The sequence below is a fragment of the Schistocerca piceifrons genome, chromosome 11, assembly GCF_021461385.2.
Source record: "Schistocerca piceifrons isolate TAMUIC-IGC-003096 chromosome 11, iqSchPice1.1, whole genome shotgun sequence".
Lineage (NCBI taxonomy): Eukaryota > Metazoa > Arthropoda > Insecta > Orthoptera > Acrididae > Schistocerca > Schistocerca piceifrons.
The window spans coordinates 1,035,517-1,060,281 of record NC_060148.1 but is presented as its reverse complement, the minus strand read 5'-3'; the positions used below and the strand labels follow the sequence as shown (position 1 = coordinate 1,060,281).

The following is a 24,765-nucleotide window of genomic DNA, read 5'->3' as shown; positions in this document are numbered from 1 at the left end:
TGTGTGATGTTTGCGAACATCGGAATTGTAGTGTGTACTGTGTAACGTGTTTGACTGTTTGTAATGGATGTCAGACGTGATACTTGTTGTAGTGTGGGCAATCGCCGGAGAAGAGACTCGTGGGCTTCGTCGTGTAGTGAACGATGTGAAGATGAAGACCGTAGGGATCAAGGAGTTGCGATGACTATTGTGACTCTAAATGCTATTTTGGACGATAATAATCGTATGTTTGAATTTCTGAGGAGTTTTGGTGTTCTTGGTGATAAATATATATGTGCTAAATGCCGGAAGCTCATGTCCTGTGCTAAAGTCCCACCAAAAAGATGCAGAGATCTGCTTATGTGGCGATGCCGAAAAGACGACGTATGGAGGTCCGTTCGCAAAGGGACATGGTTTGAAACTGCGAGGCTTAGCATTAGAACTATTGTTTTGATGTCGTACTGTTTTTGTATGCGCAAGTCTGTTGTATCTACAAGTCGCATGACAGGTTTGAGCGAGAGATCAGTCGGAGACTGGTTTTTGTCATGTAGGGAAATTTGTTCAGCGTTGTTGAAGAAGAGAGGGAAGATTGGTGGCCCAGGTGTTGTGGTTGAGATGGGCGAATCGTGTTTCGGAGTTGCTGAGAATCGTAAAGGAAAGTGGTTACCAGAACTTTGGGTTTGGGGAGCAGTCGTTTGTGGGAAAGAACGTGGGGACCTGGTTTTGAAAATAGTTGATAAGAGGGATGCAAGGACTTTGCAACGCCTTCTTGAAGAACATGTCGAGGACGGGACTGTGATATGTTCAGATATGTGGAAGAGTTATGAGGATGAAGGGGCAGTGGACCTGCAGACTTTTGCAGACGATCACAATTACCAATTTCGTAATAAAGTGATTGGTACCATGGAGCAATGTTGGGAGGAAGTAAAGAGAGTTTTGGGGAGAGGGAAGAGACGGCGCAGCGGTTTGCAAAGTCATTTGGATGAATACGTTTGGAGGGAAAGTGTATTTGGAAACGGGTGCGTGTTTCATTCTTTTATGCGAGGTGTGGGAACAGTTTATGTACCGTGTGTAGAGGACCCTACGCCTGTAACAGAACATCCTAAACTTTCAGCCAGAGCCATGACGACAGCAGAAGGGAAAGGATGCCCTACACAGTCATCAGAGGATCCGTCCTCGCCAATGGCAGCCCGAGACTCTACACCAGTAACAGTCGAGCGATACCCGTCACTGTCAGCAATAGGTCCATCTTCAACAGTAGCACCTGCAATGAACTTTACAGTGCAGCCAAAGGAAACACCTACGAAGCGCAGAAAATGTGTCGTATGAGAGTATTTTTGGTAACCCAAATCCTATCGGAGAGGAGGAGTTGGGGATATAATGTTTTTCTTTTATTCATCTGTCAGGTATGGAATACCTCAACGAAGACTTTAGAAGCTGTTGTTTTGAAACTTTCTATTTGTGATGGCGCTTTTCTCGTTTGCACTGCCAGTTTTTCTACACGACATTGATGTAAAGGCTATGGGTAACCTTGTGGTACGTATTCTGGTGTTTATCCTTCCATTTACATTATTGATTCAGCACCCTTTGCCGCACTGCAAAATAGAACACATGTGCCGTGTTGTATTGTAAGAACAACAGCTAACTGTGAAAGATGGGCTGTTTTTTAGGAAACACTGCCACCCGTCTATTTTATGGTACATTATTATAAACGCAGAGACTTTAAAAAAAGTTTTTGGGTGCATAATACTTTTATTATCCTGTCAGAGTTTTTGTTTAATGATGCGTATCGTATAGTTAGTTAGTGCCGTCTTCCGTACATACCATATTTGTGATAGGTCTCAAGGCAAAGATTGAGAGCCAATTATTTATAATATGGGGCTACATGCTGGATGTATTTACCTTTTTGTATTACTGAATATTTCTATGGTGTCTGACTTGTTAAGAAAAAGCAATTTCAAATGACATTTGAATTTGCTTCTGCATTCTCTTAAGCATTATGTATCTTTCTCTGCCAAACTTGGGTTCATTAATGGGAAGGTTAGCTACATTGTTTTTTGCAGTATTGTATAAATGAATTACTCTCAAATTATAGTGAATTTTTTATATCAAATTTCATCAGTGAATAAATCCCAGGTGCTTAAACAGATGCCTGGAAGATGTAGATTTGTGAATCCCAAACATAGTTCTAATCATTTTCTTTCTCTTTAGTGGGGGGTTTACAGAAATCATCCTGTAGGACATCAGTGAATAAATATTTGAAAGAAGTGTTAAATGTGTCGTTTTATTGAGGTGTCTCGTATCCCTTCCTTAATATCGGGCCAGTCCACTTCAAATCGACCTAAGGTTTGCACCTCGTGTTACTTTTTAGGTTTTGTATGTACCGTCAGACTAAACAAAATTGCATACTCTTCAGTGCTTCAATAATTTGGCTTTCAAAAATCAAAAACTAGAAATATGTCATTTTTCTGAGAGTACCTACTGTTAACAGTCAGTAATTTCAAAACTGTTGATGCTAGCTGATGACATTGTAAAGATCTTGCTTTAAGTTGCTTGAGTTTAGTGAAATTTCAAAAAGAAATTATTTTGAAAAATCTCAAAACACTTTTTTTCTTATAAAGGTGTAGTGTTTTTCAGATAGGTCTGCGTGTATTCAAGCAATGCTTTAAATGGGTCAACAGAAGCGTCCGATCCCATGCGTCGGCTTTGACCCCGTGACGTAAGGGTGGTGTTGTGTGTGACGTCATGACGGCGCGGAGTTTGGTTTGAGTGTGGCTGTCTCCAGTTCTGTTTTATCTTATTTTATTTACTTTTCTGATCTGTTCGTTCTATCTTGTGAGATTTTTTTTTAAATTTAAAAACACTTATTACTTATTTTAATTATCTGTGTCCTCCAATTTCTGTTTTAGTTTATTATATTTATCTTTCTGATCTGTTCGTTCTATCCCGTGAGATTTTTTTTTTTTTTAAAAGACAAAAAACACTAATCAGCTACTGAAGCATCTTTATCTTCTATGGGTTGCAGGGGTTACGACCCCTGGGGAGGTGGGTGGGTATTCATGCATGGCTGTCTTCACTTACACGTTGTAGCTACGCAAGGCGTCTAAATTTGTTTATATTTAGTTTGCCCCCACCCAAAACACCCCATTTCCCGCGCTTGTCCTGTTAGTGTCATTAGGCTTCTTGTGGAAAGTGTGTGTGTGTTTGTTTTTGTTTCCGCCATATTTGTGACGTCATGGGTCAAAGCAGATGGGCGGGATCGGACGCTTCCGTATTTCCCTTTAAATTTCAAAATGATGAAGGAAGGAATTTTTGAGATATAAAATTTAAGACCACTGTATTATGTAAAAGAAATAGAGATTTTAGTGGTAACTATCGATGAAATGGGTACTTTCCATGAAAAACCAAACTGAAATATCTGGATTACTAATAACCAATTTACATGTTTATTAATCTTAGGTCTGTATTTGTACTGATACATAAATTACGGAATGAAAGTTACTTGAAATATAAACACCTGTGTATGACTGGCTTTAATGCACACAATCTGTATTTTGTTTGATGAATTGTAAGTGACCACTTTCCCACACAATAAAACAAGAAAAGCTGCACAAAGCAGTCTCTTGAAAAATGGTACCTGAACTCTCACTCAGGTGGTAAGATACCTTTCTTTTCGGAATTTTAAGCATCAGAATGCTGCTGAGAATTCTTCCGGGTCGTATGACCGTGGTCCACGAACTCTTCTATCCCCGACGATTCTTCCGAGGCTGCGTCGGACATCTTCGGAGGTGCCCCCGGTTGTGCCAAGCCTCGCCGACTCGGCACGACCGTCAGCACCTTCGAAGATGTCCGACGCAGCCTCGGACGAAACATCAGGGATAGAGGAGTTCCGTGGACCACGGCCATACGACCCGGAAGAATTCTCAGCAGCTGAAACATCCGGTCGTGGAAGCCTTCATTGTATGACCGGCATCAGAACTCTTTCTTACATATTCTGTTTTCTTTGTATGTACCTGTAAAGTTTTGAGTATTGGTTCGCTGCATGTTATTTTCCTCTACGTATTTATGAAGATATTCCCTCTGTCATTCTGGTAGCAAGTGGAAATCTTTTCACTAAGTTTCAAGATTTCTCATAATTTTTCTTCCGTATTTTGCCTTCTTTCCCCCTGTTCTTGGATGTCATAGTTCAAAGTTTGTGTATTCTGACTGTCTGCAGGGTTCAAAACTGCTCCCTCATCTCTGATCTTTCAGGAATAATCTACAATTCTGTGAAAGAGTCTTATTGTAGACCCTAGTGTCTCCTCGACGGTAATTACCCAAACGAAATAGTGCGAAAACACTCCCAGCTTAATTAACCTGTGGTAATGTCCGTACTTGACGCATAGTTCTAAGCTTTTTGGGAAAATTTTAACTGTAAATTAAATGGAAAAAAAACATTTGTAGACAATCGGAATCAAAAGTATTGTCTACGCAGGCACAGCAGGCGATATCCTGTGGTCCAAATATATTTGATCAGAGATTTTTGTGCGTGTTCGGCACAGTCGTGATTTTATTGTATAATGTTACACTGGCGCAACTTCAGTGTGTTGCTCTGAAGTACGCCCGTGACTAAATGACAGTGCACTTTTTTCCCCGCTTGCAATCTGTGCAAATGAACTTCACCAGGAAGTATACTACAGTATTCAAATTCAGAGATCGCTCTTCGGCTGACAGTGTCAGGTAGCCACAACAGTATACGATTTGAGGATGTTTCCCGCTCGTAAAATTAAGGCTAGAAATACGTCTGCTAGCACAAGAATACACTTGTTGCGTAATTTGATTATATTTTTCCCAATGCTAAAATCTGCACTAATGTAATTATATTTACATCAGTATGCTGAAGTTCACTTTTAACTAAAAGTGATTGAAAGATGGACTGCTAAATGGAATATCTTATCAGGAAATGATGCAGTGTTCTCATCAAAGTCTAGATTTAAAAGAGGTACCTCATTTTCATTTAAGGGCCATACACGTGGCCCACCTGGCCCCACTCGGCAATTGCATTGCCACAGTGTGAATTGTTTACAGTAAGTTCACTGTGGTTATGTTCGATGAAGTGTCACTTTGTATGAGGCAGAAACAAAAATGGGGACTCACCTTTGCCGTATTAGAGGTAATGTGGCCAATAAAAACTGAGAGAAAGTACGGGCAAAGGAGTGGCTAATGCAAAAGAAGAAATCACCCACAGTCCTGTGTTTAAGGAGCTGGGAGCCAATGATTCCCAGAGTTATCTAAGAATGAATGACATATGCTTTTCAGAGCTGCTGATCATCATCAAACTATTCTGAACTTGGTGGGGGGGGGGGGGGCAGAATATCGGGAATAAAATAGTGAGAGAGGCTGCAAGCTGTGAGGGTGTGGGCTGTTAGCCACACTACGGTTTCCAGCCTCTGGCGGAAGGTAAGAGGACCTCAGATTCACTGTTGTCGTATCTCCACACCACGACTATTTATTAAAAATGTTCCTGAAACCTGCAATGCAGTGTGTAGTTACCGGTGGAAATACGTCGTGATAAATCAGATGATGTGCGTGTAAACTTTATTAATTTATTTTTGTATACAGCATGAAAGATGTCCCTATAAATTTAAGAAATTCATTTCAGGTTATGAGAAGTAAGGCTACAAATGGTGTTGTCTATAATTAATAAATACAGAAAGATATGCATAAGAAGTGAAGCATTTAGCAATTGTCAGAACTGGAAAAATGTTCTACACTTTGCTCTTCATAGCAGAAGTCTAGGCAGGATTTTCTGTAACATTTCTAACAATGTAGCAAGTATATTTTATTCATAAGGCCTTCATCTGTCTATAGCTCTGTTTTTGGGTTTTATTTCCGATGTGTATCAGAAATGAAATCTCAAATCTATTCTGCCTGTATCTCAGCATTTAGATTCTATTTTCAAGAAGTATCAGAAATAAAACCTGAATACAGAAGGTTATAAGAAAATATCTTTTGCTGTCTCTATGTCCCAAGTTAATCCATTAAATAATGAATTTCTCGAAACATCTGGAACATTTAAATTTCTCTAGTAACTCTGGCAACAAAGTTTCGTCCACCTTGCTTTCTGTCACGTTAGTAGCATTTGAAGAATGTTTAATCGTGCACGGAGTGAGAGAAGACCAACTTTTGTCAGGTGGTTGGCGCGACACATCTTATCCGGTGAAGTGGTCAGGGGGTTCGGCTGTCGGGTGGTCGCACCCGACTGATAAGTGTAGGTTCTTTGACCGACTGACTGATCAATTTTTCTTGACAGGCAGTCAGTTGGGTACGACTGCCCTACAGGAAAAATTAATCAGTCAGTTGTACAAAGAACCTACACACGTCCAGTCAGTTTGTCGGCTGGCGAGTTTGTAAAGCTCGTTATGCTTTTCATTCTGGTGTCACTACGTGTGCTGTGCACAGTTCTTTAGTGTATGTTTGTGTTTAAATGATGATTTGTTTTCAAAAAGTTCAGTTTGATGCACCCTGTGGGTAAGGTTGTTGTTATAGTAAACACATTTTGACACAGAAATATTGTTACAGCATCTCAAATTGGCTGTATCCCAATCGCTACATCCACATCCTCTGACAGCTTCAACAGACGTTGCCGATTAGTAGTTTTAGAGAACATTGACAGCTCCTCGTAAAGTTTCAGTAATGTATTTTTTCCAGGAATCATTGATAGGATTCTCACTCCAAAAGTCCAGGAACACCAAATCGTTCTGATTTTCTCTGTCCATTGTACTAAGGAAATTGTGTGAAATGAAATGATTGAGAGTCGAGTTTAGTGTGTTACATATTTTTGGAACCTATTGTGATTTCTGTGAAGGTTCACTTATGCTCGCTAGTTCATTATATTAGAACTCTGTTTCTTGCAAAATACTGGAGCATATTTAGATGAGAATGATACAGGAGAGTGATTCTGCCAATAAGTTGTACCCACATTTTTGTCGACAGTGTACCTCGTGGTTTTTCCCAAATGCGGGGAAAAATAAATCTACTATAAAGAACACTCGGGAGTGGAGCTAACTCAGTTACAAATTCTGTGCAGAACTCGATACAGTCTCCGTCGGACCGGAGGGCCTAATTAATGTCGGGGGTCGAAGCCACTCGTCGTAATGATGCGGGGAAGTCACTGGCTGTAATATGCCGGCACAATAGGCATTTAGGTGGTTCGGCCCGGCTGTCTGTCAGTGAAGGGCGAGTCACCGAAACCGGAAACGCTTCGGCACGTGGCGTACTCTACGTTCGTGGCACCGTTACAGACTCCCTTTGGCTCTTATAAATACCGGGCGACCAGTCTCCAAATTGACCGGTCAGTGTCTGCCGCAGTGTGGGTCTCCGCTCCACTGTCTGTAACCGAGAGACCGGACCGCCTGCTTATGGCCCAGCTGTGTCACCTGGCACCGCGGCGGTGCCCACTGCCCGAGCACGCGCGTGTCGGTAGATTTCGACACCACCGTGGCGAGTTAGACGTAGCTGCAGGCGGCAGAGTAACTGCTGCACCTCGTGTGACGAGGTCCGGGGCGAGACGCTGCCGTACTAATCCGGCCCGGCCCGACAGGAATACGAGTTCGCAGTACACTCTGTGAGGGAAATAAAGTTTTTAGCGACGACTGGCCGATTTTGACTCGACCCGATCTTCTCCCCCACCGGAGGACACCCGTACCCGTCGTATTATCGACACCGAGAGTAACGTCTGTCGTGTCACTCGTTTTGGCGGTGGTACGGCAGTTAAATGACGGTAGGAGCATTCCTCGATTTTCCTTTGTGAAGGAGTATTTTGACGCAGAATCCTCAGGTGTGAGGTTTTCTTTTGTTACTGTCTCTTTAACTTTTGTGTCTCGTCCACTTGTGTCGGGACACTGATTTTTGATCCACCGACAACCTCGACACGTGATAAAACCTCCCGTTATTTTGGGGCCGATTCTGTGCTAATATTTTACTTTTGCGGCTACCGAAGGCTTCGCCCTTTGCCCCTGTGGCTGTGGAACGAGTGTCAGTTAACATTTGCCCGTCTGTGAATTTATCCTTCCGTCAGATGCTATTTGTCTAGTCCTTAATTTAACTATACTCTGTGTGCAGTCACATTCACTTTATCTGTACGCATCTCGTTACATTAATCGTTGATTGTCAGTTAAATTGAAGTGATTTTGTTTCTGTTCATAGTGTTTCATATTGCACACCACGTCAAGAGTTAAAAAAATTCTACCGTCGAAGAGGTGTGCAGATTGGTGGCTCCACAGTAAACTGCCGGACTTTGGATCCGAAGGTCTCAGGTTTGCTCCGTAGTCATTTGTAAGATTTTTATCAGTAATTTGTCACATTTTTCACCTCTGGCTTTGTTGAAAATGTGGGATTGCACAGTGCTTTGTTCTGCACCGAATTGTAGGTCCCGATTTGTAAAAACTGTCTAGACGCGTCAATTTAGAGGTGGGAGCGAGGTGAGGCCGTACCTCGTGTGGCGGGATCCCACCCGGCAGATGAACGCAGCACTGTCTGCTGTTTGAAACTACCCTCTGGCTGATGGCAGCTTTATCTCTCAGTAGGTGAGGCTTGTGAGGAATTTGTGGTGGCTTTTTAAATTCTTATATTCTTGCTGTGTATTGCACAGTAGTGAACTAAAAAGTTACCACAAAGTTCGAAGCCTTTCCTTCTTTTGCAGGCCAGTGGTGCATTTGGGAAAATTGTATTACATCACATTTGGGTTGCCACACTTTGTGTTGTCCAAATGTTACCAGACCAGTAACAGTTGTGAATACATTTACTTGCACAGTGCAGTAAACACCTCGCATTTCATTTTTGTATCTGCTACCGCAATTCCCAGGACCACACTGTCTTATTTCCTGCGACGTTTGACTATAGGTGGATCGATGCCACGTTTACATTCAGTCGTTTAGATGCTGAGACCTTAATGTCGGACACTGACGGGTGTGTTTCCCTTTGTTTGCGGAATACGGAACTCGATTCTAGCACAGTTTAATGGGTGCTGTTGTTGACACAACTGTAGTCACAGTGTAGGTGTAATATAGAGCAACTATTTTCGAATAATTTTTGGAAATTTGAGTAATGTTGGCTTACGTAAATTTGTCTGTTGCAGGTTACCTCACTTCACCGTCATCTGAGTGTCAGTAATACGGAGTACCAGCTATAATAGCCGAGCCAGAGAGCGCAGTGTGATACCACCGAATACCAGATTTGTGAAAGGTACATAATTTTTCAGTTAATGAGTTTGATTGAAGCAATGAACTGAATTACGTACAGAATTTAGTCAGTATAAATCATTTTGCTACCTGCAGTATTCCAGTCACGATTACAATGTAGCAAAACTGTAGCGTTGTTTAGTCATTTGCTCTGACTGAATATTTACATGGTACTGTTGTTGTTGTCTTCGGTCCTGAGACTGGTTTGATGCAGCTCTCCATGCTACTCTATCCTGTGCAAGCCTCTTCATCTTCCAGTACCTACTGCAGCCTACATCCTTCTCATTCTGGTTAGTGTATTCATCTCTTGGTCTCCCTCTATGATTTTTACCCTCCACGCTGCCCTCCAATGCTAAATTTGTGATCCCTTCATGCCTCAGAACATGTCCTGCCAACCGGTCCCTTCTTCTTGTCAAGTTGTGCCACAAACTCCTCTTCTCCCCTATTCTATTAAATACCTCCTCATTAGTTATGTGATCTACCCATCTAATCTTCAGCATTCTTCTGTAGCACCACATTTCGAAAGCTTCTATTCTCTTCTTGTCCAACTATTTATCGTCCATGTTTCACTTCCATACATGGCTACACTCCATACAAACACTTTCAGAAAAGACTTCCTGACACGCAAATCTATACTCGATGTTACAAATTTCTCTTCTTCAGAAACGCTTTCCTTGCCATTGCCAGTCTACATTTTATATCCTATCTACTTCGACCATCATCAGTTATTTTGCTCCCCAAACAGCAAAACTCCTTTACTACTTTAAGTGTCTCATTTTCTAGTCTAATTCCCTCAGCACCACCCGACTTAATTCGACTATATTCCATTATTCTCGTTTTGCTTTTGTTGATGTTCATCTTATATCCTCCTTTCAAGACACTGTCCATACCATTCAACTGCTCTTCCAAGTCCTTTGCTGTCTCTGACAGAATTACAATGTCATTGGCGAACCTCAATGTTTTTATTTCTTCTCCATGGATTTTAATGCCTACTCTGAATTTTTCTTTTGTTTCCTTTACTGCTTGCTCAATATACAGATTGAATAACATCAGGGACGGACCACAACCCTGTCTTCACTCTCTTCCGAACCACTGCTTCCCTTTCATGCCCCTCGACTCTTATATATGCCATCTGGTTTCTGTACAAATTGTAAATAGCCTTTCGCTCCCTGTATTTTACCCCTGCCATCTTTAGAATTTGAAAGAGAGTATTCCAATCAACATTGTGAAAAGCTTTCTCTAAGTCTACAAATGCTAGAAATGTAGGTTTGCCTTTCCTTAATCTATTTTCTAAGATAAGTCGTAGGGTCAGTATTGCCCCACGTGTTCCAACATTTCTGCGAAATTCAAACTGATCTTCCCTGAGGTCGGCTTCTATCAGTTTTTCCATTCGTCTGTAATGAATTCGCGTTAGTATTTTACAGTTGTGACTTATTAAACTGACAGTTCGGTAAGTTTCACATCTGTCAACACCTCCTTTCTTTGGGATTGGAATTATTACATTCGTCTTGAAGTCTGTGGGTATTTCGCCTGTCTCATACATCTTGCTCACCAGATGGTAGAGTTTTGTCAGGACTGGCTCTCCCAAGGCTGTCAGTAGTTCTAATGGAATGTTGTCTACTTCCGGGGCCTTGTTTCGACTCGGTTCTTTCAGTGCTCTGTCAAACTCTTCACGCAGTATCGTATGTCCCATTTCGTCTTCATCTACATCCTCTTCCATTTCCATAATATTGTCCTCAAGTACATCGCCCTTGTATAGACCCTCTATATACTCCTTCCACTTCTCTGCTTTCCCTTCTTTGCTTAGAACTGGGTTTCCATCTGAGCTCTTGATATTCATACAAGTGGTTCTCTTGTCTCCAAAGGTCTCTTTAATTTTCCTGTAGGCAGTATCTATCTTACCCCTAGTGAGATAAGTCTCTGTATCCTTACATTTGTCCTCTAGCCATCCCTGCTTAGCCATTTTGCACTTCCTATCAATCTCACTTTTGAGACGTCTGTATTCCTTTTTGCCTGCTTCATTTACTGCATTTTTATATTTTCTCCTTTCATCAATTAAATTCAATATTTCTTCTGTTACCCAAGGATTTCTACTAGCCCTCGTCTTTTTACCTACTTGATCCTCTGCTGCCTTCACTACTTCATCCCTCAGAGCTACCCATTCTTCTTCTACTGTATTTCTTTCCCCCATTCCTGTCAGTTGTTCGTTTATGCTCTCCCCGAAACTCTGTACAACCTCTGGTTCTTTCAGTTTATCCAGGGCCCATCTCCTTAAATTCCCACCTTTTTGCAGTTTCTTCAGTTTTAATCTACAGTTCATAACCAGTAGATTGTGGTCAGAGTCCACATCTGCCCCTGGAAACGTCTTAAAATTTAAAACCTGGTTCCTAAATCTCTGTCTTACCATTACATAATCTATCTGATACCTACTAGTATCTCCAGGGTAGTCCGACAAAAATGTGTTTTGGTATAATCCCACTTTCACATCTCCAAAATTAGCATTTTTATTTGTTTATAACATTCTTTATAAGGTTCTTCAAATTTTTGTGCCTAATATTAATGAGCTCCTGCCTTTGTGTCCATCCACTCGGATTCCCCTCCATTTACACTTAATGAAACAGTGTTTGCGTGGAATGGAAAACTGGTCGATTTGCACAGGTGGCACTGACTTGCGAGCACTATTTGCAAACATTACTTGGTTAACTTCGATTTCTGGATTCTGTAGTTTTGAACCAGTAGAAGTCGCAGCAAGCTGTGCATTTAGTGCTTTGTCTCCTAATGCTGCCAACCTGGGAATAACTGTACTACGTATGTGTGCCCTTGGAATCTTTCGCATCGGCACGTCCGACTAAAATCTTCTCGGTTTTCTAGCAGCGTCAATTTGAATATAATTTTTGAGTTCTCGATGGCCGTTTCCGTAGTAGTCAGCAGTGAAACTCCCCCCAGGGGATCCACATCTCTTTTGTGGATACGTGCGTAGCGAGCACAGGGCCCCGAGCTAATGTGGCCTTCCTTCCTTTCCGGGCTGCATACCTTCCCTTTCCGCATCCTTCCCCATCCCCTGTCTTCACCCCCCCCCCTCACCTCTTGCTCTTTCCTTTACTTTCTCCCCCTCTGGGAGCATGGTTTGCGCCTACGTCCGGAGACGGACGCTTGTAAATGTACCGCATTCTTCTTCTTCCTTGCTTGTCTGTCTTCTTCCTTCCTTTGTCCTTCTCCTTTCCTTACCTCTTCTCTTTACCCTTTTCTCCGCTGCGGCGTTTGAGACCCCCTCTTCTTTCCTTTCCCTTTCTCTTTCTTCCTCCCTGTGCGTGTCTGAAGGCCGACCCACGCACTTCCATGCGTAGCCGGTGACGGGGTAACGCGTAATTCCCCGCCCCGGGTAGACAGGTAGGACACGTACGTACCCCCTGGTAAAGGCCAGGCCCAGGGAGGGGTGATTACCCGAGCTGATACCTTCCGAAAGTGCCGATTGGTCCCTCCGTCCGTATGTCGGGAGGTGTGACCTGAGGTGTGAACAATCACCTAAGGCGGGTGTGCCCTTGGTGAGGGCCCCCACAAGGGAGGAGCGCACCATCGGAGACGCCGGTAATCATGGGGGATTCTTCCGCAATGGTTTCCTCACCTTCCACTATGTCTGCTCACAAACGTAAGTTCACTGAGTCTCAGCCACAGACGGTTCTTCCATCGTTGCCACAGTTCCTTGTTGTTTCTCGGTCTGACGAAGGTCACGACTTTTCCACGGTCAACCCTTTCATTATTCAGAAAGGTGTCGACGCAATTGCGGGTCCTGTAAAGTCTTGTTCCAGATTACGGAATGGTACCCTGTTGTTAGAAACACACAGTGCCCTCCAGGCTCAAAAATTGCTGCGTACTTCTCTGCTCCACACCTTCCCTGTCCGGGTGGAACCGCACCGTACCTTAAATTCCTCGCGTGGAGTCGTTTATACACGCTCCCTCGATGGATTGTCTGACGAAGAAATTCAGCACTACCTGTCTGACCAGGGCGTCACCGCTGTTCATCGGGTTATGAAAAGGGTTGACTCGAACATCATTCCAACCCGCACTGTCTTCTTGACTTTTGACAAAGTTCAACTCCCATCAAAAATCAAAGCAGGCTATGAGATAATTTCCGTTCGCCCGTATGTCCCAAACCCTACGCGTTGCTATCGATGTCAGCGGTTCAATCACACCAGCCAGTCCTGTTCCAATCCGGCCAAATGTGTTACGTGTGGCAGGGATGCCCATGAGGGTGCTTGTCCACCTCCATCCCCTCGCTGCATCAACTGTATGGGTGACCACGCTGCTTCCTCTCGAGATTGCCCTGTTTTTAAGGACGAAAAGCTGATCCAGGAAATAAGAGTGAAGGAAAAGGTGTCAACCTTTGCTGCTCGAAAGTTACTCGCCAGTCGACAGCCCACCGTGCCTCAGAAAGGAAAATACAGCGCTGTCCTTGCTTCTCCTCGGCCAACAAAGGAGGCGGCCACGCAGACTTGCGACCTCACATTTAGTACCACGGTCGTCAGATCGGCCAGCGCAAAGATCGCCCGTTCAACCTCACCTCTTTCGCCTGCCCACTCTATGGCTCACCCTTCGTCGGGTTCTGCTAAATCTCGAGCCCAAAAGTCAGACGCCAAGTCTACAAAAAAAGAGCATTCTCGTGAAGAGTTTTTACGTACTGCAACTTCACAACCATCGGTTCCTCCTTCATCTAAACATACCTCCAAGAAGGCTACGAAGAAACACAGTTCCTCTCCTTCTCTGCCAAGGCGTGTCCCATCTACAGCACCACCTGGCGGAAATCGCCCTCGGCCATCTTCCGTGTCGCCGAGGCGCACTGTTGGTGGCCGGTCAACTGGCCGATCGTTGGTGGCAGGAGCTGCTCCTGACCAACCTATGGATCAGGATCTTCTGCCTTCGACTGAATGCCATTCCATGCTGTCGGTCGCAAGCTCTGAGCAGTCGTTGAGTTGACAGCACCCTTGGTGCCGTTCCTCCATTTTCTGTTCACCCTATGTCCATTATCCACTGGAATATCCGCGGCATTCGCGCCAATCGGGAGGAATTGTCGATCCTCTTACGATCCTACTCGCCGGTCATCTTCTGTCTTCAGGAAACAAAGCTGCGTCCCCATGACCGCTTTGTTCTCCCTCATTTTCAGTCCGTCCGATATGACCTCCCCTCAGTTGAAGGCACTCCAGCCCATGGAGGACTCATGATTCTGCTCCATGATACTCTCCATTATCACCCAATCCCCTTAAACACTTCCTTCCAAGCTGTCGCCGTCCGTCTTTCCCTTTCTGGATACACGTTCTCTCTTTGTACGGTATACATTCCATCGTCTACACCAATGGCACGAGCTGATCTCCTTCATCTTCTTGATCAGCTTCCACCCCCCTATTTGCTGGTTGGGGACTTCAATGCCCACCACCCGCTTTGGGGATCTCCACATCCTTGTCCACGTGGCTCACTATTGCTAGACGTCTTCCACCAAGCGGATCTAGTCTGCCTCAACACTGGGGTCCCTACATTTTTGTCTGCCTCCACGGCAAATTTATCCCATTTGGACCTTGCGGTCGGTACTGTTCCGCTAGCTCGGCGCTTCGAATGGTTCGCCCTTGATGATACACACTCGAGTGACCACTTTCCATGTGTTCTTCGACTGCAGCCTCAACTGCCATATATGCGCTCGCGACGCTGGAAGTTTGCCCAAGCCGATTGGACACTTTTTTCGTCTCTAGCGACATTCGATGACCGTCGCTTTCCCAGCGTCGACGATGAGGTCACACATTTTACCGACGTTATTCTCACAGCTGCGGAACGTTCAATACCACGCACCTCCGAATTGCCCCGGCGCCCTCCAGTTCCGTGGTGGAACGAGGCCTGCCGTGACGCAATACGTGAGCGGCGACGTGCTCTTCGCATTTTCCGTCACCATCCAACTTTGTCCAACTGTATCCGATATAAGCAGCTCCGTGCGCGATGCCGTCGCGTCATCCGCGATAGCAAGAAGGCAAGCTGGAAATTCTTTACTAGCTCATTTAACAACTTCACTCCCTCCTCGGAAGTTTGGAGTCGGCTTCGACGGTTCTCAGGCGCGCCTAGTTTCTCCCCGGTCTCTGGGCTCACTGTCGCGCATGATACCTTAGTGGACCCCGTCGCAATTTCTAACTCATTGGGTCAGCACTTTGCTGAGATTTCGAGCTCTTCAAATTACCCGCCAGCGTTTCTCCCGAAGAAACGTGCAGCGGAAGTGCGACATCTTGCTTTCTCCTCTCAAAATCGCGAAAGCTACAATACTGTTTTCTCCATGCGCGAACTCCAACATGCGCTCTCTACTTCTCGCTCCTCCGCCCCAGGACCGGATGGTATCCATGTCCAAATGTTGCTGCATTTATCAACCCATAGCCTGCGTCACCTCCTTCGCCTTTATAATCGAATTTGGACCGACAGTACCTTTCCCAGGCGATGGCGGGAAGCTATTGTCGTTCCCGTTCCGAAACCTGGAAAGGACAAACATCTCCCCTCTAGCTATCGCCCCATTTCTCTCACGAGTAGTGTCTGTAAGGTTTTGGAGCGTATGGTGAATTACCGTTTAGCTTGGTGGCTGGAGTCCCGCAGTCTTTTAACACCAGCCCAATGCGGATTCCGAAAGCATCGTTCTGCTGTTGACCATCTTGTTGCTCTCTCCACTTATATCATGAACAATTTTCTCCGGAAACGCCAAACGGTAGCAATATTTTTTGATCTGGAGAGAGCGTACGATACCTGTTGGAGGACAGGCATCCTCCGCACACTGTTCTCTTGGGGCTTTCGAGGCCGGCTGCCCCTTTTTCTTCGCGAATTTATGGCAGAGCGCACATTTAGGGTGCGGGTGAACACTACTCTCTCCCGTACCTTCTCCCAAGAAAACGGGGTATCCCAGGGCTCCGTGCTGAGTGTTGTACTGTTTGCCATCGCCATTAATCCAATTATGGATTGTCTCCTTCCTGATGTCTCGGGCTCCCTCTTTGTGGACGATTTTGCGATCTACTACAGTTCTCAAAGGACCAGCCTTCTTGAAAGACGTCTTCAAGGATGTCTCGATCGCCTCCACTCGTGGAGCATCGAAACCGGCTTCCGTTTCTCACCCAGTAAGACCGTTTGTGTTAATTTTTGGCGACGTAAGGAGTTTCTTCCGCCCTCCTTACATCTAGGTCCTGTCAACCTTCCTTTTTCCGACGTCGCTAAATTCTTGGGTCTTATGTTTGACAGAAAACTGTGCTGGTCCTCCCACGTTTCCTATCTTTCGGCTCGCTGTCTGCGTTCCCTTAACACCCTCCGTGTCCTGAATGGTACCTCCTGGGGAGCGGACCGGGTGGTCCTTCTCCGCCTCTATCGCGCCTTAGTGCGCTCGAAATTGGATTATGGAAGCATAGTCTACTCCTCTGCTCGGCCGTCTATTCTTCGGCGTCTCGACTCTATCCACCACCGTGGATTACGTTTAGTGTCTGGAGCTTTTTACACCAGCCCTGTGGAAAGCCTTTATGCTGAGACTGCTGAACCTCCGCTGTCCAATCGGCGGGCAGTCCTTCTGAGTCGTTATGCTAGCCATCTGTCTTCCATGCCTGCTAATCCAGCCCATAACCTTTTTTTCGACGCCTCCTTTGATGTCGGGTATGCAGGCCGCTCCTCCTCCCTACTACCCCCGGGAGTCCGCTTCCGTCAACTGCTCCATTCTCTTTCCTTCCGCTTTCCTAAAACCTTCTTAACAACTTGGGGTACAGCACCGCCTTGGCTCCGTCCCCGGATCTGCCTGCTCCGTGACCTATGTCAATTTCCCAAGGATGGTACCCCTACACTTGTCTACCGTCAGGCATTTGCTGCTCTATGTGCACAAATGACGGAAGCCACATTTATTTACACCGATGGCTCGAAAACATCGTTAGGTGTAGGGAGTGCCTATATTGTTGGCGACACCCCAAATCACTTTCGGCTTCCCGACCAGTGTTCGGTTTATACTGCGGAGCTTTACGCTGTTCTCCAGGCTGTCCACTACATCCGCCGCCATCAGCGGATACAGTACGTAATCTGCTCAGATTCTCTCAGCTCTCTCCTAAGTCTCCAAGCTCTTTACCCTGTGCACCCTCTGGTCCACCGGATTCAGGACTGTCTGCGCTTGCTCCACCTGGGGGGCGTCTCAGTGGCGTTCCTCTGGCTCCCGGGACACGCTGGTATCTGTGGAAATGTGGCGGCCGATATAGCGGCCAAGGCTGCAGTTTCTCTTCCTCGGCCAGCTCTTCAGTCTCTTCCGTTTAGCGATCTACGGAGCGGTTTATGTCGCCAAGTTACTCATTTATGGCATGCGCATTGGTCAACACTTCCCCACAATAAATTGCGGGAAGTGAAAGCCGTTCCTTGCGCATGGACCTCTTCCTCCTGAACGCGTCGTCGGGAGGAGGTAATTTTAGCTAGACTCCGGATAGGGCACTGTCTTTTTAGTCATCGACATCTTTTAAGCGGTGATCCTCCCCCACTCTGTCCCCACTGCTCTCAGCTGTGGACGGTCAGACACCTTTTAATTGAATGCCCCTATTTTAATCCGTTACGCTCCCGTCTACAGCTATCGCCTGATCTATCGTTGATTTTAGCAGATGACACGCGCTCAGCTGACCGCGTTCTACAGTTTATTAGTGACAGTGAAATGACGTCAGTCATTTGAACCTTTTTTTTTTTTGGGGACAACCAACCCCTTTCTATAGTGGACTTTTAAGCATTCCTTCTGCCTTTAGTTTCTCAAATTTTCTGACTTTGTTTCCATTGCTGCTGATTTTAAATTTCGTTTTTTTCCTGTTTTCTACGTCACGGGCTGGGCGCTAATGACCGTAGAAGTTTTGCGCCCTAAAACCACAAACAAAAAAAAAAAAAAAAAAAAAGCAGTGAAACTACTGACCGTCCGGGCTGGCGCAGCTTTCCACTTATACAGCCACTATTGCCGCCTCTGGCACCACTCGGAGAAGAGCAAAGTAACGCGTGTGCAGATGATGATCGGCCTGCTCGTAGCAGCTCTGGTCCGCTGCAGGATCGAGTGGCATTGAGGTCTGGCACCGCGTTTGATCTCTGTCGAAATTGTTACTGTTTGTTGTTGTAATCTCAGCCTCCTCTTTTATTACGGAATTCCAGTATGTTGACCCTCGAGCTGAGACTGTCATGTTTTCAGACAGTGTATGGTCTCTCTCTCTCTCTCTCTCTGTTTTTTTTTAAAGGCAGTGCTTAGCAATGGCCGACTCGTCGAGCTTCCTTTTGTTTAATATGTCACTTGTGCTCGGTACAATGCACTGCAACTGTATAAATTCTCTGATCTATATAGATGCGGCCGCGTTCACTGTGTACACCCGGCATGCGGAAAGCTGTGTCGTCTTTAACAGGGCGCAGCACATCTCGTGTCTCAGGGGTGGTCCAGAGCGCTGGCGTCAGTCCGTGCCTCTGCAGCGCGTGTCCTGACTCGCTGCCGGTTGCCCCGCTGATTCGTGAGGTGTCCTTCTGCGATGGCAACTGAAAGCGTCTGCAATATCTCTCTTGCTGTAACCGTTCTCTCTGAACACGTGTCTCGAGTGCAGTAATTCAGACGTCGTCAGAAATAACTTTTGCTCTGTGTATTAACATGTTCGAGACCACTTACTCGTGTACAGAGTGGTGCAAACTGTCGGCATTTGGGTATCGTTCGGCGCATGTCGGTTTCATATACACTGAACGATCGAGTCGGTCTCCTGCCACCTGTTGGACTAAAACGTCCGGGAACGGTAGCCGGCCACAGTTTTCAATCTCGATGGTAAATATGATTTGGGATGGGAACTGTTTGTGTTATACTGCTGCAGCAACTTTTCACCGTGTGACCGCACCGGGAAGGAGTTGTAGACGTACGCCAGGAAGTGAGACGGACGTGAGCCGTCAAGTTCAGAGCTTGCTCCTCAAAGTGCTCCACGAAGAAATTTTCGATTGCCAGAGACAGTGGTGAACTGGGCGCTGTGTTGTCAGTCATTTCGTAACGTTCCTTACAGTACGAGAAGTAAATCGTCGTCAGAATGTGCTGGTACAATTTGTCGATTCCAGGTGGAAACTGTTAGGTCGAAAGGTCCAGTGTGTCTCGTACTTTCATCCTCGTAAAAAGTGACACTATGTCCAGACTAACCATTATGGCTTTTTGATTATTTCCATTTTCTCGAGTGTTTCGGCAAATGTCTGCGAGTTTCCAACACGATGTTCACAACGTCCCAGTTTTGGCGGTAATAATCCTACAAGATGTATTGCCTGTTTGTAGGTGCGGGAACTAATTCCACTAACAATGAGCGTAAGAGGGATATTTTCCTTACACATCTTCAGCAATCCGTAAAGCCCGAGAGATTTGGCGGCACGAGGCATTAATGTCTTCACCACGTCATTTATTAACTTCCCTGTCTTCCTGGCGACGACCTGTGTGACGTCGTGACTGAGCTTCCGGTACGCGTCATTTTGTAACATGTGTAGCACCTTTAAGTGGTAGTCTTCAGTGTTCGAAACCACAGCGAGCGTAAGCCACGTCATTCCTCCCAGCTAATATTTGATTTCGCTTAGCTTCTGCCAGTGTACGGCCGGCGGTTAGTCTGACGTCCTGAGCTGCGTCGTGTGAGAGGTGCCGAGTGCATTGCTCTATTCCACTAAGAATATAGAAAATTGTCACGGGAGTGGTGAAAATTTGAGGCCTCTATCGATGCTGCCGAGAAGTCGTCGTCCGGTTCTCGGTCGGAGAGATTGACGACTGTTCTGTGGAACTTAGCATTCTCCACATCACTTCTGTGAGTTAAGCGATCAAAGTGGCACGAATCTGGCACCGTTCTACTGCCGCGGCTACTCCCACCCACTACCGATCGAACGGCGACTAGGTCGGTGACAAAAATTGACGGCAGTCGAGTAGGTTTCTGGCATAGAGATAGAGTTCGTACCGTGTCCGCTGTACGCTATTCAAAATTCTGTCTACTGCAGCGGTTCAGATGTGATCCTCAACTACAGCAAAGTGAAGAGTTACCTCCTCGTCCCACCGGCATTGCAAAAATGCTAAAGAACTCGGCAGACGCGATTTCTTTTTCTGCTGTTTTTTCAGCAGTCTCGCACGGCACTTTACGTCTCCTCGCCGTAGAGGAAAGACGTGTGTCCTCAGAGCCTTTTGCACCGGCCCGTTCGAATGAAATGTTCTCAGTTTTCGAGCCGTGTCGATTCGAACAAAATTCTCGAGTGTCCGACGGCCGTCTCTGCCACTGCCGTCGGGAGTGAAACTGCCGACCACAGAGCCGACACGATTTTGCTCTGACGTAGCCTCTAGCACCGAGGGCCCTGTCGGAGACGACACGGGTCTCCACATGTACGGTGTCCCTCGCGGATGTGGCAGTATCTGTACAGGTCACACAGTTTGTACAGTCGCAGACAGTTGTACCGAGCGCAAGTGATATGTTAAACGAAGTGAAATTGAGGAGCCGGCCGTAGCTGAGCGTCGCCCGGAAAATGGACTCGAAACAGTATTCGAGAGAACGAGAGTCTCGGCTCGGGAGTCAACGTGTCGGAATTCCGTTACAGAGGAAGTGGCCGCGATCCGAACGGACGATGACAGTTTCAGTAGAGACCGGGAGTACACACTCGGTAGGGTGGGGGGGGGGGGGGGGGAGGACTTACCCGGTCACTTGCAGACCAGTCTGTGGCGGCAAAAGAAAAACTCTAGTTTTAAATTTCAGTTTAAGAAATTACTTATGCGACAGAACTGCACGAACGTAACACTGTTTGACTGTCGTGCCAATTCCTCGGTCTAGAGAAGCGGCCAGAAGAGTTGGAAACGAGTAAGCAGCCACGTCCCGACAGAAGCCCAGTTCGGTTTTACGGAGAGTACTCCACGGCACCGGCCCCGTACTCAGCCCGCATTTCTCGCAAATCTCTCGCCCGGCAAAAAGTCCCGAGCGAATGGAAATAGGCACCGGTGATTGTAGCGTATCGGAAGGGTCGAACGACACACCTGCAAAATTACAGACCGATATCCCCAACTTCAGTTTGCTGCAGAATCCTTCGACATATTCTCACTTCAAATATAATAAACTTTCTGGAGACTGAGAAGCTTACGTCTGCAAATCGGCACAGTTTTAGAAAACATCATTCGTGAAACTCGGCTTGCACTTTTCTCACACACTAAACTGTGAACTGTGGAAAAGTTTATGAGCAGGAAGAACAGTCGTGTAACATTCGAATACGGCATTAGTAGAATGCAGCTTGACAGTCACTTTGCTTAAATATCTAGGTGTAATTTTGCAAAGCAATACGAAATTGAATGAGCACATTAGGTTGATATTACAGAAGACGAATGCTCGACTTCGTTTTGTTTGGAGAATTCTTGGAGACAGCTTATAGAACACTAGTAGACCCATTCTCGAGTACCATTAGAGTGTTTGGGAACCTCACCAGATTGGGTCAGAGAAAGACGTCAAAACAGTTCGGAGGCGTGTCACTAGATTTGTTACCGGTAGATTTGATCACCGCGCAGGTGTTACAGAGAAGCTTTGTGAACTCTGATGGGAATCCCTAGATAGAGAGTGACGGTCTTTCTGCGAGGCACTGTTGTGCAGGCTTAGAGAACTGTCATTTGAGGCTGACTGCAGAATGATTCTACTCTGTCAACATAGATTTTGTGTCAGGACCGTGAAGACGAGATGTGTGAATTTAGGGCTTGTACTGAGAATTTAGAGTGTCTTTTTTCTCATGCTCTATTTACCTGAAGATACTTTTGGAGAGAAGCATTTCTTAATATGAGATTTATTCTGTGAATGCAGAACACACCATTATGCCAAAAATCTGAAACAGATACGCAGAAATGAGAGGAATGACGGCAAAGGGTAAATGCCACTTAGTTCAGGATAACTTTTTCCTCGAGACTGTCATTATCTGAGCTCTGGTCCGTGGAAGAGTCACTGGAATTGCCTGAGGATACAATTATGCTCTTAGTGTTACTAGCTTCGCTTCACTTTTGCGTCCTTCCTTAACAACTCCCTCTTCTCTGGCGTTAATTGTTTCACTGCTTCCACTAACAGTTTTCAAATTTTCGTCATAGTGAAGCTTTTATCGTTTGTTGCAAGTAACGTTTAATCTGCGTCCACACCATTTCGAAGGTGTGGAAGTGGCAGTGGTACTTTGGAAGCCCAGAATGCTGTGACCGCAGTCTTTAACTGCCTCATCAGCGACATGCCGTTGAAACTGACTTATTTTTTGTCACCGTTCCCACGAGTTCTGCTGTACACAAATTGTGTGGAATTTCCAAACTGTTGCATTTTAACTGTTAGACATCGTCAGCTTCTTTTGTTGCTGTGGTCGAGACTTTATCTTTAGTAACTGAATGCTGCGGGGCATTACTCATTACGATGGTAGATGGCTGATCAGAGTTTTCAAGTAGCTATCCCTCGAACCACTTCAGAAAATTATTGCAATTCATTCCTTCGTGGTAGTCACTTGTTTTCATCGATTTGTAAACGAGGAGACAGTTAGGTACGAAACCGGATGCAATTCTGGTTTGCGAGACAATAATTGTTGCACTGTTGCCTATGGGAGCAGCAGAACTCACACATACATTATCATCTGTCCTGTCTTTTCTGTCTGAATGACAGACATTTATTCAGGTTTCTTCGAATTGCAGCTTAATGACGTTTCTCAAAACCGACACTGCCACGCTAAGATGTCACTCTCTCCATTATAATTTTTTGTCCATCAATTTTTTCTATAAAAAACGGAGAGCTTTGACGACCGTTACCAGAGAAGTCTCGCCGAATAACTCTGCCTCGTGGGGAGTAACGCACAGTTTTGTTATAGTGGAATGTTCTTGTCTTCCATAATATCCGTGTATGTGGTGACGAACGGCAGCTTGTGAAAAAGGGCCGTACTTAACTGCTCGTCGTTCTGTTCGTCCTCCTTTACCAGGTGTTCGCAGTTTGGATGAACCGGGCTCCTCCCATTTGACACGGCATTTTTCCTTCCAAACTCTGATGACAGTATTTTCGTGTATCTTCAGATTGTCTGCAGTTCTTTAGACTACCTTCATTACGGACAGTAGAGTCGCATTGCCATCTCCTCCTCTGCCTCCTCAAAATATTCCCGCACTGAGCACGAAGATTCGCATGTCTGACCACGTAAAATGTGAGCAGATAGGTGAATTTCCTGTGTAGTGATTGCACACTTCTACTGGGAGGTTCAGACATTTTGTCGCACAAAATGAACTCGACGCACGGAAAAACGGAGCGCGTGACTACTGTTTACATTACTAACTGCAAGCGTCGTCTGGTAACGGCTACAGTAGCTGCTACCTGCAGTATAAATAGAAATGATCCGAGGAAATATTTGAAACAAACTATTGTTCTGCATTTTTTGATTAAAAAATTGGAATTTTAGTGGAATATTATGCTTATTGTAAAAATAAGCATTTTTAATTGTGGGCTAGTACTGTTAGTAAAATGGCTTATGCAGATTTTATAGAATGTACACATAAAAAGTAAAGTCCCCGTTTCTGACTATAATGCTTTTGTACACCAGCCTCTTTAACTGTTTCAAATAGAGAAACCTCTTGCACTTACCAGGCTAGTCTGTGACCTGCATGCCTCATCTACCAGTTTCCATTCAGAATCACGGGAACCAGTCACAGTCGTGCAGTGTTCGTAACCTTCAGTGTAAAGCACTCTCCCCTCTGAGTTATCTGTACTATCCGAGGGTCTCGCTTTCGGCCCTAAACCCGCATTTAATCGTGCCGCTTTGGTGAAGGATCTACTTTCCTTCACTCGTAATGTAAACTGGAAGTATCACTTTGCAACCCGACGCCAAAACCTTTCCGACGGCGAGCACGACGTCAAACACTGCCTCTAACAGTTCGGACCGCGGTCCCGATCGGATCCGTCACCACTACTTCAGAATCGTCCCTTACGTGCCTTCCGAGAATTCCTCGCGTCCAGAATTGCTTTTCGACCTCCCTCGGGACTCTACAGTGTGACCCTAACCTGTCCTCTGCAGAACTCCGGGCTTTGCGTTCCCCGAAAGCCGACAACTCCGTTATTCTCCCGGCAGACGAGGGACGTGTCTGCCGTCGAAAACCCGTCCCTGCGGTACACACTCGCCTACGGTCCCTCCTCGAAACCTCGCGACCCTCACGAGGACTGATGCCTCAGTTCGTAGAACTTCTTATCCCGTCCAAACCGCACACTCCTTCCTTTTACCTCCTTTCCGAGATTCACGTACCCAGTCACGCCGACCGTCTCGTAGTTGCCGGCTCGGAAGCGCCCGCCAAACGTATACCTGCCTCTGTCGATCGACACCTTCGACGTATACTACACACACTCCTCTCCCGCATTAAAGATACCGACCGTTTCCTAGATCGTCTGAAAGCCGTGCCTTCCCCACTCCCACCAAACACCTCACTTGTCGCCACTGCTGCCACTCCCTCTGCACATCCGTAGCCCACGTACGTCGTCTGTCTGCTCCCGAACATTTCCTCAGTCGGCACCAACCTGATTTCAAATGTATGGTATCCTTC

General features: G+C 45.7%; 1 protein-coding gene across 5 annotated transcripts in view; it reads left to right on the top strand.

Moving 5' to 3' along the window:
- Positions 1 to 24,765, top strand: part of LOC124720341 — a 41,613-nt gene continuing 16,848 nt past the window's right edge. Inside the window, exons 1-3 of one of the 5 annotated variants that reach the window (XM_047245666.1) lie at positions 1 to 1,515; positions 8,167 to 8,269; positions 9,098 to 9,204. In XM_047245666.1, coding sequence (XP_047101622.1) covers positions 64 to 1,308 — 1,245 coding nt within the window. In that variant the 5' untranslated portion in view covers positions 1 to 63 and the 3' untranslated portion in view covers positions 1,309 to 1,515; positions 8,167 to 8,269; positions 9,098 to 9,204. Of the gene's footprint in view, positions 1,516 to 8,166; positions 9,205 to 24,765 lie in introns of all 5 variants that reach the window. The other 4 variants (XM_047245665.1, XM_047245664.1, XM_047245663.1 and 1 more) reach the window with 4 other exon arrangements.